At 39.4% G+C, this 12,685-nt stretch overlaps 1 protein-coding gene across 11 annotated transcripts in view; it reads left to right on the forward strand.

The window, feature by feature from the left end:
• NHSL1 (NHS like 1) overlaps positions 1-12,685 on the forward strand; it is a 181,293-nt gene that overhangs the window by 152,825 nt on the left and 15,783 nt on the right. For 8 of the 11 annotated variants that reach the window (XM_050315074.1, XM_050315075.1, XM_050315064.1 and 5 more), the window contains exon 5: positions 4,153-4,284. The exons of the other annotated variants lie outside the window; for them this stretch is intronic. In XM_050315074.1, coding sequence (XP_050171031.1) covers positions 4,153-4,284 — 132 coding nt within the window. The remainder of the gene's footprint in view (positions 1-4,152; positions 4,285-12,685) is intronic. 11 annotated transcript variants of the gene reach the window in all.

A 12,685-nucleotide genomic window follows, 5' to 3' on the forward strand; every position in this document is an offset into this window, starting at 1 on the left:
ATTTTGAAAATGCTCTTCGGTTTTGCAGTTGCAGAACTCTCACTCTGTAAATTACGTTAAAGCCTAATGCTGAAGAGATACTTCGTTGTGTGTAAAATAGAATTTCTGTGAAAGATAGAATTATCGCTTCAATTTAATAACCCCTCTTTTTCTGCACAGCATCAAAATTGTCTATTATTAGTTAATTGAAATAACTGACCGCTTGCCTGCCAAACCCAGGATGATACTCAACATCCAATTTATTTCAAATGCCATATGGCGCGCTCTGATTCCACGCTTACTCTGGCAATCAATAGCTTGCAGTGTTTGGTTTTGTTTTGAAAGTAAATTAGGTTCTCTTTCCCTGTTTTTTTTTTTGCCTATACTTTTATAAACTAGTATTTTAAATAGTATTCTTCAATAGTATTTAAACGTTTTAGTAGTATAGGAACGGGACTTCTGTAGCAAACATCAACAAGCTTGGAGAAATCAACTAGAAATATTTACTTAAATAGCAGAAAATATTAGAAATAAACAGCATGAAGACAATAGAAAATTATGAACACCCCATCTCTGGAAAATTAATAGAAGGAAAATAAATGCAGTGCTGAAATGTTACTGGGTCAGTTGGTGTTGTATAGAGAATTTAGGATACTGGTGCAGAAGGCCAAGTTAGGGGGAACAGTGGATAATCTGACATAATCAATAAACTTGAGTAGGGCTTGGATATTTTGACAACAGGAACAGGGTATACTTAGAGAAACAGTAATCTGCTGTTTGATTTAATGACATTGTGTACTGCAGAATATATGGGGGAAGTAAACAGATGGAAAGAATAATGGGGTAAAAGGATCAAATAGCTCATAGATTTAATTCAGCATCACTGGGAATGTTACCTACCGTGTTTGGATAAATTACACTTGTGACTTCAACCAGCATAATTCAACTGGTGTAGCAAACCTTGTGTCCCCTGAATTGTTCAGCTAGCACTCAAAAAACTCAGCGGTTCTCAACTTTCTTGATTGGAATGGTGCACGTGCATATTACGCTTCACCTTTCTGGAATGTGTGGTTGAGCATTTATTCCCTTATAAACATGGTAATTGGAACAGATAGAAGAGGAGGGCAGTGAAGGAAGACTGCTGTTGCAGCATGTGGACTGGTCTCCAGGACCCACCCTTCCCTTTCTCTTAAAATAATTACGTTGCTACAAGGCAATATAAAACAAGGCAAGCAACATGAGCCACACAGAACATACAGAAAAAGCTACTGTCCTTGTTCCTCTTTAAAAAGTCACAATCTGCTCCCCTCCTCTGCTCTCCCACACACCGAGTAATTTTATTTTGTGAAGTTCCTTCTGTTACTGCGTGAGGCAGGAAAAAAACTGACAAAAACTTCTGTGCTGTTTTTAAAACGTGCCATGGAACAAACCATTGAGGATATTTGTTTTGATTTGGCTTTTTCCTTCACATGCTCTTTTTCTTGCTCTCTCAGAAGAGTGTTCAGAAAACTTCTATTTTATTACTTCTGACATGAAATAAAAGGTTAACCTCTGAAGAGGTTGCTAGCAATTGATAACATTTTCAGTAGTGCATTAGTAATGATTCTCCTACAATGGCCTCTCACGTGGCTGTGCAATAAATGCTACATCAGTTCAGTTTTCGGTCTCTTTGGTGAACAGATTGCAACTAATACAGCAGTCGTAAAAATCTGTTGGATAGCCTGAAGGTGCAGGGGCATTGCATTAGGCTGACAAGCTGCTGGCTAGACATCCAGATTTGGAAGTAGTTTCAGTCTTTGGGAGTGCCTGGGCTGAACTTTATTCTGGCCTGGAAGGGGTTGCACTGAATTTTCAGTGGTGGCTAGTCTTTGCTTTTACATATCTTGGGGCTTAAAAGATGTATGATGGTGTCTGTTCTCGTGGGTTTTTCGGAACTAACTTTCTTTACAGATGGAGGAATCTGATAATGGTGAAGGTGATCAGTGCCAGGCTGGATCCTGCAAAACATTTAAGCATTTTCTTGAATCCAGCTTGACTGACTTCAGTGAGATTTAAGCACACTTAAATGTTTTCAGTGAATCCAAGGAAAACAGTGTACTGCATGAGGGACAACTGAGTAAAGTGTATGAGGAATACTTAGTTGATTTGTGACAGACTGTAACAGAAGGAGACGAGTATTCTTAAATCTGTAAAACATATTTAAATTAACACTGATATTTTCTAAAACAAAATGAAGAAGGAAAAAAAAGACTGAGACATTCTAATTTTGCTTGTTAAATTTCATTGAAGCCGCTACTTTGAAATTCTGCAAATTTGTGTAGTGGCCTCTGTGTATCAAAATTGAAGATGGATTGGTTGGGTTAGCTCTCAGGTAGCTCACTGGAAGAAGTTACTGGGGATCAGTAACATTTCCCTATTGCCATCTGGTTTATGCTGTCTGAGGCTTCATATAAAAGACGCTCTCCTTGTTGGCACCCTCTACTTACCACTCATGTTTTATTCCAGGGCATTCAAAGCTGTATTATAATTTACTTGCAACTCACCATCTCAGGCATAATTGTTGGCCTTTGAATGGATAAAGATATGTTCAGAGATGCAAAACTTTCTCCTTCAAATTCTTTGGATTTGTTATAGTGTGCCATGCAGAATAACCTAATGTCCTGACCCTGACCACAGATGGGTCCTAACATCCTAGTAGTCCCCAGTGGATAGTCTGTCTTAATGTTTCAGGGCTTCTACTAAGCCAGTGGGATCAATGACATATAGCTTCCTCCTCTCTTCATCTGCCAGACTTCAGTCAATCCAAAACTTAGATGAAACTGGCACTTCTTTGTAACTGCAAGGATCTGCTTAGCACAACTGCAGCTCATGGTCAAGACTATGGTCAAGCAGAGTCAGAGTCTTTGTATTTACAACATGGTGAATGAAATTGCTACATTTTTCATTGCCTTTTCACAAGTCCACATGCTATACTTTCATATGTGATGGTGTCTTTAACTGTTATAGAGGTAACGGGGTTTTCTATGCTATTTTCATGACACACATCATACAGATGTGCAGTCGGCCAGGGTTAATATTTATGATTTATTTGTTACTGTGCATTAATCACTTTTTAGAGGTAAATAATTTGGTCATCAATTTTCAAGAAGAGTGTACAAAGGTAAAAAACATATACACGTATATCAAGTTTTTTCTGCCTTTAAGTTTTAAAAGGGTCATATAAAGGATATTTAACAGTACTTTCCTCTAGAAAGGAAACTTACAAGTGACCTGTGGGGGGTTGTCATTAGATTTTTAGAAGGGACAGAGAATTAATTAACTCACAGTCTGTAGGGAAGCTTTATCTTACTACTAGTAAAATGACCAAATTATAAACCTCTAAACAGAAGTGAATTCCTAAAGAAAAGCTGCTTAATGATAGTGGTGCTTCTGGGTCCCATTACGATACAGCACATGGTCATCATAAGGCTTTGTCTGGCAGCATGCACTTAGACACACATTTTTTCAGCTCCTGGCATTGTTTATTTTTATATTCATCTGTAAAGTTTCAATTTTAAGCATCTTTCACTCTGAAATATTTATGAGTCCACAAGATCAGTTCGATCTCTGCATGCTCCATAGTAGTTATTTGTATTCGTGTTAAAAGATCACCACCAGAAATGTGGTACCCTTGACAGGTTCAGAGCAACTGGGAATGAAAAAGAAGGGTCTCATGTGATTTAATGATGGAGCTGTGCAAAGACCTAATAACTGTTGCCAATAGCAATGTCTGTTCCTGCATAACCATTGTGATCTTTCATTTTCATGAGCAGATTTGCTCTTTCTGCAGCACATTACTTTAAAATAAAATAGCAAAACCATCCAAAAACCTCTGAAGGGCCAAATTAAAGCAAGGAGTCTGTTTGCTTGTGAAATTAGAGCTGATCTCACCAAATCTGAACTGGGCTCAGGAAGTCAAAATTCCTTTTAAAGCTTGTAGTAGATATTTGCATCTAAAGCCTTATGATGTGACGATGTGCCGCATCTTCTCTCAGTGTAAACCTTCGTCGTAGGACCAAGCTAACATCATTTATTAATGCCTTTTTTTCCATTTCTACAACAAAACTAGTGGAAGAAAGTGCATGTCAGTGTGCTTGGAAGTAATGTTGCTTTGCTTGTTCTACCATGTATTAGGGGAGAATTTCGACCGCCAGGCCAGCATTCGGCGGTCTCTAATTTACACAGACACGGTGGTAAGACGGCCGAAGAAAGTCAAAAGGAGAAAGACTATTACAGGAATCCCTGACAACATACAAAAGGAGCTAGGTATGGCTCATCAGAACTGTATTCCATCCATTGTTCATTGTCACTGCTGATCATTACTCGACTAATAACATTACCAGTGCTCATGAAACCAATACAGTCTGATAGCCTATTACAGTTCCAAATACACGTGTGCTTCCTTGCCACCTCTTGCATTGGGAAATTGGGACCTTTTATCTGTTGACTTTCATCTGTTAAAGGGAACAGGGTGTTTGGAAAATGATGTTCTGGTACAATGAAAATCTGCAGGGATGTAAGATTTCTGGACTTCAGTGCTTTCCTTGAGATTTGGATGTTCACTGAAGCGAAACTGAAGTGGGCAGGCATTTTGGCTTGTAAATAATTACTTAAAATTAATTACTTATTGATTAGTTACTCTATTAGAATAATTACTTAGAATTACTTCCTGAATCTGCCGAAACTTGCATCAAGAGTGAGAAACCTATTTTTCCATTCAGTTTTGATCAGTTTTAATTGGCAACTCCTTAAGTTATTTGATTGGAAACAATTTACATGGGCTTATTAGCTACTGCATATATTCCAAAGGAAAAATACCTACTCAATCCCATTCACGCTACCTCAGACGGTCCTCTTTCGTAGTAACAGACATAAATACAAAGCTGATGAAGCAGTCTGAATTTTGACAGAATGTTCAGACACTTTTTGCAGAACTCTTTGATTTAAATCTGGTCATTTTTATTTATTTTTTAAAAAGTTAATTTAGTTATTCAGTTTTTCCCAGGTGATAACTTCACAGATCAAATTATGTTCCCCTGTTTGCTTTTTTTTTCCAGTAGAGAAAGAATGTCTTTTAAAGTAGTGTGGCAGAACATAATTTTTGGTGCTTTACATGTGAAATTGTCTCATATATTGATGATTTCAGTAAGTTTTACTACCTTGCATTTTGCATCTATTTATTTTTTAATTACGGTTTCAATTCTTGGTTCTGTGTCTAGATTTTTCAGAAAGAGAAGCAAAAATATGTAACTTGTCTGGATGGGTTTGAAATGAGCTAGAGGGCCAGGCATAGAGAAAGCCAAGAAACAATTACATGAAGAGCAGTTTGTGAGTGGAACTGTGCTACTTTGGCATCTGTAATGAAAGAGTGCCCTGCCATGGAAATCCTCTGCCTCCAGAAAGCATTTACAAAATTTAGAGATTACATTTGTGATCACTTCAGACAGATGCTTGATGCTTGAAAACATCAACTGTAGTTTTACTTGGTGGAGTAAGCTGAGAATGCAGTTGCCATCTATCCTAAAAAGAATCCTTCAGTTAATAACTTAAAAGAATTTCATAACATTTGCCAGTCTGTTCACTAAGAGTGACAAGTTTTATACCTTGATTTTGTTCTTTCATCTCTGTGCTGAGCATGTTTCATGCTGCACTGCTCGAAGATTTTCCTTGCCTTCTGTTTAAGTTGTGGAAATTTCAGGGCTGGCAATATCACACTGCAGGAGCTCTTTCTGGATGGTTCCCCAGCCCACAGCCTGCAGGCACACAGGGCTTCAGCCACGTGCCCTACAGTGGAAGTTGTCTGAGGAACTTAATGTTGCTTCTGTGGTAATTGTAGGTCTTCCAGACAGCATAATGTATGCCAGGAGAACTCTGTCACGGCAGCATCCATCCTGATAGCATGTTGGTTTCTACCACTAGAAACAAAGTGTGCTTGAAAAGAGTGATAGTGTCTTCATCTGATATGTGAGGAAACCATTCAGTGAAGTGACTTAGCCAGAGTCACCCACCAGGCCACTGGCAAGGCTGGGAATAAATTAGGTCTCCCTCATCCCTGTTCAGTGCTCTTTCTGCCATTTCTCCCCTGTCACTGTGCAAATTTTTCTGTAGTAGTCCATTCCCTATTTCTCTTACGCTGTCCCAAAACAAACAACGAGCTGTTTTAAAACATTCCACAGTTCATTTGATCAGAACAAGGATCTGGACTAAACTCCAAATCAAGCAATTGCATTATGTCTATTGACATTCTCCCTGTGGTTTCAGCTGAATAAATCTCTTTGTTTCTCCCCTAAAGCATTGCTGTGAATGGCTATAATATTTACACAAAGATTAAAACCCCTTGGTACACCAAAGTTGCTGCGTGCAGGCTAAATAACCGACACATACAGCACATTCTTGTTACCTCTTGTTTATCCTTCAGAAGGAAGCAGAAATTTGAGAGAACCTCAAAGCTTCAACCAGGCCTGAACTATTTTTATTTCTTGTGAGAGAGCCTGGAAGAACTTCTGCCAGGCCAAGCTGCTGGGGTTCTCCCCTGGCTGCTTTGGCTCCTTTGGAACAGAAAAGACCAAACAGAAGAGAGAGCCTGCCTGACTGCTGACCTGAGGTCAGTGGACAAGGTACCCTAGTAGAATTCAGCATTCTGAAAGGAGGCATTAACTGCACTCATGTGCTGAAAGTATCTTTATAATTTCTACTTTTTAGTGTGGTAATACAGTTGTGTTTTCACAGGTGTCTTCCAGTGATGAACCAATCTCTCTGCATAAAAAATTCTGCATAAATAAAGTGCAATGTGATAGATGGGATTCTGAGACAGAGTAAGAATGTGAGCTGTGTACCAGTTTAGAGATGGCAGTTATTTTCTGAAGTTGTTTTTTAACAGCAGGACTCTCTCAGTACTATTTAGCAGAATGACAGCAAAGAAAGAGGAGAGGCGAAGCATTCTTCTTTCTGTCAAACACAACAATGAAAAAAATTCGTTTTGCATGCTTCTGAATTACCTTCATTGTCCTACAGAACATAAATATTATGTACGTACTTAATGGGAGTCAGTGTTGGATCAAAACTGCAGAAAGGGCAGGAAATTTTGAGGTGTTTTACTTCAAGTTACTCTGGTCTGTGTTGCCATTATCCATTGCCTCTGGCTGTCTTCAGATGGTACCTTATATGCAAACCTGTATTCTCCCCTCAGGCAAGAAGATGATTCCCAAACAGAAGCTTGGTAGAGATGAGCACCTCTCTGGGAGAAGCTGTTGCAGGCCTTGCTCATTCTTGGCTCTTGGTTGTCATCAGCTCCCTTCACATGTTCCAACTCTCTGGGTGGAACAAAGGCAGCAAAGTGCCTTCATGGAAAGAAACATTTCCCTGATTCCTTCTCTGTGTCAGTGCTCTAGGGTCTGGCTCAGACTAACTTTCTTTTTGTGAAGGAACCAAGTTACCTGACTGTGTTTCTCCAGAGCTCCGCACCACTGCAGTCCCAGACTCCCTCCCTGTCTTGCAGGAGGAGCAGGTCCCAGACCTGAGTATCAGTTCCACCACAGTTCAACTTCCAAGTAAACAAACCTCCCCAAAGCAGGGGAGAGGAAAACATCTTCAACTTTCCCACCTTTTGATTTATTCTTCTTCTGACAGGCATTTTGCTTCTCTTTAATCATATAGAAAGTTTCTGTCCTCTTGGGTTTAAAAAATGTCTTCTAATTTATGCTTTGTGTGTACTTGCTTTGAATTATTTAAATACTTCTTTCCATCGTAAGATGCAATTCATAGTTTTTTTGTCTCTGTGATTTTCCCCCTATCTACATTTTTTTTCTTCCTTACATAAGGGTTCAAAGGGTCAGAATAATGACCTTATACAATTTTCTTCAGCTTATTTCCCTACCTCACGTTTTCAGTGGCTCACAAGGAGTTGTTACCTATAGAATCTGGTGTCAGTCTTCAGGATGGGTATGACTGACATCTGAACTGTCAGTCCCTTGTTTGCTTTCTTGAAACACAGCTCAGACCCCTGGTGGTACCAGTTGGTGTATCAGGTGCCATTTGGGACTGTTGAAGCTTCTTCTTTGAGGTGACTGAGAGGAAGCAATTCCTTCTCAGCAGCATGGGGGCAAGTAAGTCCTTCTGACTTTTGGGAACTCAGCTGTTCTACTGAAGACTTCTCTTAATTGATACTCCTTTCCAATTAGTCCCTGCAGGACTAGCAGTCACTCAAGTTATAGGTCCCACAGGTAAGAAGAGTCTCAGATATCCAGTGGTCCTACAGAAATACCACACATATACCCAGTTGTTCCAGACAAGTAATTTTGCACTTGCTTCAATTTGCAACTTTAGCAGTCTTTGGAGATAATATCTCTCTTTCAGAGTTACAATGTCTTTTGACTAGTACTGGTTTTACAGCTGTAGTTTTTCAACATTGTATGTTTCAAGCGCTATTGATCCATAGATCAGGGTGTTAGAAAGTATGCATGAGGGATGAAAGAGATGCCAGGAATATAAACTTTACTAGAGGCTGTTCAGTTAAATGAATAGAATCAAGAAAACTTAAATTGCCTATATTTTCATCAAAATTCTCCCTTTCAGGGTGGCAGTGATATATTCAAGCATTCAAGATATTTTTTAGCTGGCAGTACTGAAAAGTATCACAGAATTCTCTGCAATATTTTTCTCCCCTCAGAGATTACAGATGCTTCATGGAGCACAGTGAAATTTCCTTAATATTGTCATGAGCCAAATGTACTTGTCTTATTTCTTGTTGGGTGTCTGTTAAAAATCATTTGGTATGTAAGTACTAGGGTAAAACACAATAAGAATCTCTGGGGGGTTTTTTGTAACACTGCACATTGACTTGGCCAGATTACTAGGTTTGGAGGAGGATTGCTAGGTGGGGCGTGAGGAGGCAATGAGAGCAACAATTCTAAAGAATGTGCCTGTGGCATAAGAGCCAAGTGCTTATATTAGAAATGATTAGTCAGAAGGGAAGAGAGATTACTTCTATATGCTAGTTGAAACAAGCCTGTACTTCCTGATATCAACACACATACTGTTTGTCCTCTCAAACCTCCAGTTTTCTATGCTCATGTCAGTGCAGAGGACCTTTTGTCTGATTCTCTGCAGCAAGCTGCTGATGCCATCAGATCAGCTAGAGTCACAGGGAGTCTTCTGATAGCTAGTACCTGGCCCTAGGGATTATGTACAGACACTTCCTTTTTTCTAACAAATTTGCAGTCAGTCTCAATCCCTGTTATCTCTGATGAGCAACACCAGTAACTACCAGGGTCAGGGAGAACTGGTGTGTAACCTGTATAATGCCTATCTTTGACCAAGAGCTTGGAGCTAAAGTAAGCAGTTGAACGTGCTCTCTGCGCTTCCATGGAAAACTTGTTCCACATGTTGCATGTTTCACTTGTACCAGATAATGGGTGTTCTTTACTTGCTGCTGGAGTCTGCACTGAACATGTGTGCTAGGGAAGAGCATTTGCCCTAGGAGATATTTTCAGCACAGTAGGGTAATAGAAAGGAGTGTAGATACAGATCCCCTGTGGTGGACATAGCAGGGCTGGTGGACACAGGATAATAGAAAATGCAGACATGATAACAATTACTTTGAGCCGCATTTATCACATAACCCAATTTGCAGCCACTTCTGACTTCATAATATTCAGCATCTGTAACCCGATGTCCACTTCTGCAGTATTTTTTTACTGCTGTCTGCTCAGACATCATCCCTGCAACTAGATAGACTTTTTTCTTTAAAACCTCTGATTCAGTTCTAGAATTTTGGTGTTGTAGAAATCTTCTGTCTTCTTACTGCTATTTATTTAAGCAGATGTTTTTTGAGAAAGAGCATTATCAGTGTAATAGTCAATTAAAGGTTTGAGCTGTCCCTTAGAATTGGATTATTTGCTTTCTAGCTGCAGTACCAACAAAGGTGGTTTGATTTTAAGGGTTTTTGAAAACCCTTGCTTTTCAGTATTACTCTGGAAGCAAGTGAGGGTTTTACATTGCATTGGTAAATTGCAAATACAATACTCCTTGCTTAAATTCCACCAAAATCATAAAACTATCAACATTTTAAAAGTATACCTGAGTCTTAAATGTTCATTTGGTTGGTTTTTGAACCATTTTCCCCTGCAGATTTCTGTTGTCCCTCTTCAGGAAATGGAACAGTAAAAAGAGCAATTGCTGTATTATAAAGGGCAAATAAATCCTCACATCTTTGCTTGAGGTTGTGCATACGTATAAAGCCAAAACCAAAGCTGAAACAACTTTAAAATATGCTGCATTTCTACAAAAAATATTTAAAACCCCAAAGTTGTGTTCTTGTAAGAACAACAGCCATGAAAAATCCCTTCCCTGACCATATCCCATAGAATGATTGAAGGATGTAGCCCTGTATTTTATACTTCTGAGGCTGGGCTGTCTTGCTCTCTCTGAATGCTGTATTTATTTGGGCTCTGAATAATTTTAACTATAAGAGGTCTTTCACTGGTGCAAATACTTGCCCTGACAGGCTTCCCTGCAGTATTGAGGTTGTAAACATTTACTGGTGTTGAGCCAATTTATGCAGTTCCCCAGAGCATATTAGGCTAGACCCTAAATTACATCTCTTCAGGTAACATAGGGTTAGCACTGGTTCTCAGCAGCATCCTGAGGTTGGTTGTTCACGCTGCTCTCTCCTTAACGTGCTCCTCCGGCACTGCTCCAGCTGGGACCAGCCACCAGTCTCCAGGCTCTGTTGGGGCATGTGTGCCAAGGGATGGGGCAGGAGCTGCTCCCCAAGACATTGCCATCATTGACATCTTTTACTCAGTGGCATAGATACGGTACCATTAAGTTTATATTTCAGCTTTCGCTCTGCATTTGCCATGAGCAGTATGTTCCAATGAATGGATTCGAACACTCCTGGTTTTGAAAGGAGGAAAAGGGGAGGTTGGCAGGTCCAGCATCATTCCACTTTGCCATTTATCTTCCCTAGCAGTAGCATTTTAAACAAGCATAAACCACCCATCAGCGTTACACTCCTTGTGAAACAGAGTGCATTTAGCTTCCTCTGTGAATATAGACATACCACATACTGAAGTGAGGTGCTCTCAGCTACAGGTCAGTATGTGGCAGTGTTAGATACTCATCATAGTGCTGACAGCTTCGTTTTCCACCAGCTCCATCCTTCTGTCTTGTCTGTGTGTGTGTATTTGTGTGCATGTGTGTATTTCACAGTGGCAGAAGAAGAAAAATACCCCATCTCTTGGGTTATTTATATACCTTGCTATGCAGATTTTTTTAGCAGGATATTTTTAATTGGCTCACAGTTACCATCAGTGATGTCATGGTTCCAGAAACATTCATAATGCCTACTTTGACTTTTTTCTCTCTCTTAACCAAAGATGTACACTTGATTCTATAGAAAAAAATAAACCTGGAGAGTAAAATTATTTTTCTTACTATACAGTTCTTAATAACTGTGTACAGAATATGTAAATCCCTCTCTTGGTCGGCTGCAGTCGTCCATCTGTTCTGACAGTGTCTCGTATTAGATTATCCAAGACGTTTGCCAGCATCTGAGTATCTGTCTTCCTAGCAAACCTCTACCAGAAGCAGAAAGAGGCTGCATTTTCATGAGAACAAGAGAGTCTACACAAAGCAAACTAACTAGGCTTCAAGCTGCTAAAAGACTACTTATGTGCCTGGGGAAAAGAAGTAAACAGTCCTTTTTGTATGGTGTGCTGCTTTAACTGTAGTGTTTTCAGAGACCTCTTTTGTCTGCCAAGAATAAGGATAATTAAATGTCCTTTAAGTGGTGTTTAAAGCTGCACGATAAGAATACCTATCCTCCAGATGCAGTTCCTTATAGTAAATACGAAAGGAGAACAGTCCTATCAGGCATGCTACTTCATTGCTCCTGAGACTAGCTAAGGCGGAGACTTGAAATAACCAATTTTCCCCCGCAGTGACATATGCAGCATCCTTACCAGCATCTCCAGCAGCACGCCTGCCTCTCTATTGCTATTTATACAGCAACACAACTGAATTCAAAAGCAGCAGCCTTACACAGACTAATTTTAAAGCAGTGTTCTGGTTTGTGATTTTGAAAGGCTGTTACCAATAAAATTGTAAATTTAACAGAACCCTGGAGTCCTTTCTATCGACCCAGTGATAACTATATTTTGAACTGAAACTGGTTTTCTATTGTCTTCAAAGTTGTGGAGAAGGGGGTTATGCCAATATATGGTTATTCATTCTTTTAGAAAAAGCATAGTTATTTTTGTTTCCTCATGGTGCTGAGGATAAAATGACCATCAGTACTAGCTTTTCCCCACTTCTTAAGAGTTTTTCCTGTAAAGTAACTAGAGAATATTTGTAAGGAGAACTGTTATTTAATGATTTTCTTTGCAGTGTTGGAGAATGTTTAAATAGAAAGTGCTGTTGTAGCATATGTATTATTTGTGGTAAAACAATGTGTGTTTCCATGTTAGCCTTCTTTTAGACAAACTACAGGACTTGGAGAGCTGTCAGTGTCCCCTGAATCTTTTTTTTTCTGAAGTGTAACGCTTGTAAAAAGCAAATCTTTTTATTCATACTAGTCTCCAGATTTCCTTCCCCTTTTCTTTATTGCATGAGGCATTAGCATGGTAACACCCTTCACGTTTCTCAGGCTTTTGTCTGTTCCTGCTGC

This window comes from Myiozetetes cayanensis, unplaced genomic scaffold (genome assembly GCF_022539395.1).
Source record: "Myiozetetes cayanensis isolate MyiCay16 unplaced genomic scaffold, myiCay2020 scf2-11, whole genome shotgun sequence".
NCBI classification, from domain to species: Eukaryota; Metazoa; Chordata; class Aves; order Passeriformes; family Tyrannidae; genus Myiozetetes; species Myiozetetes cayanensis.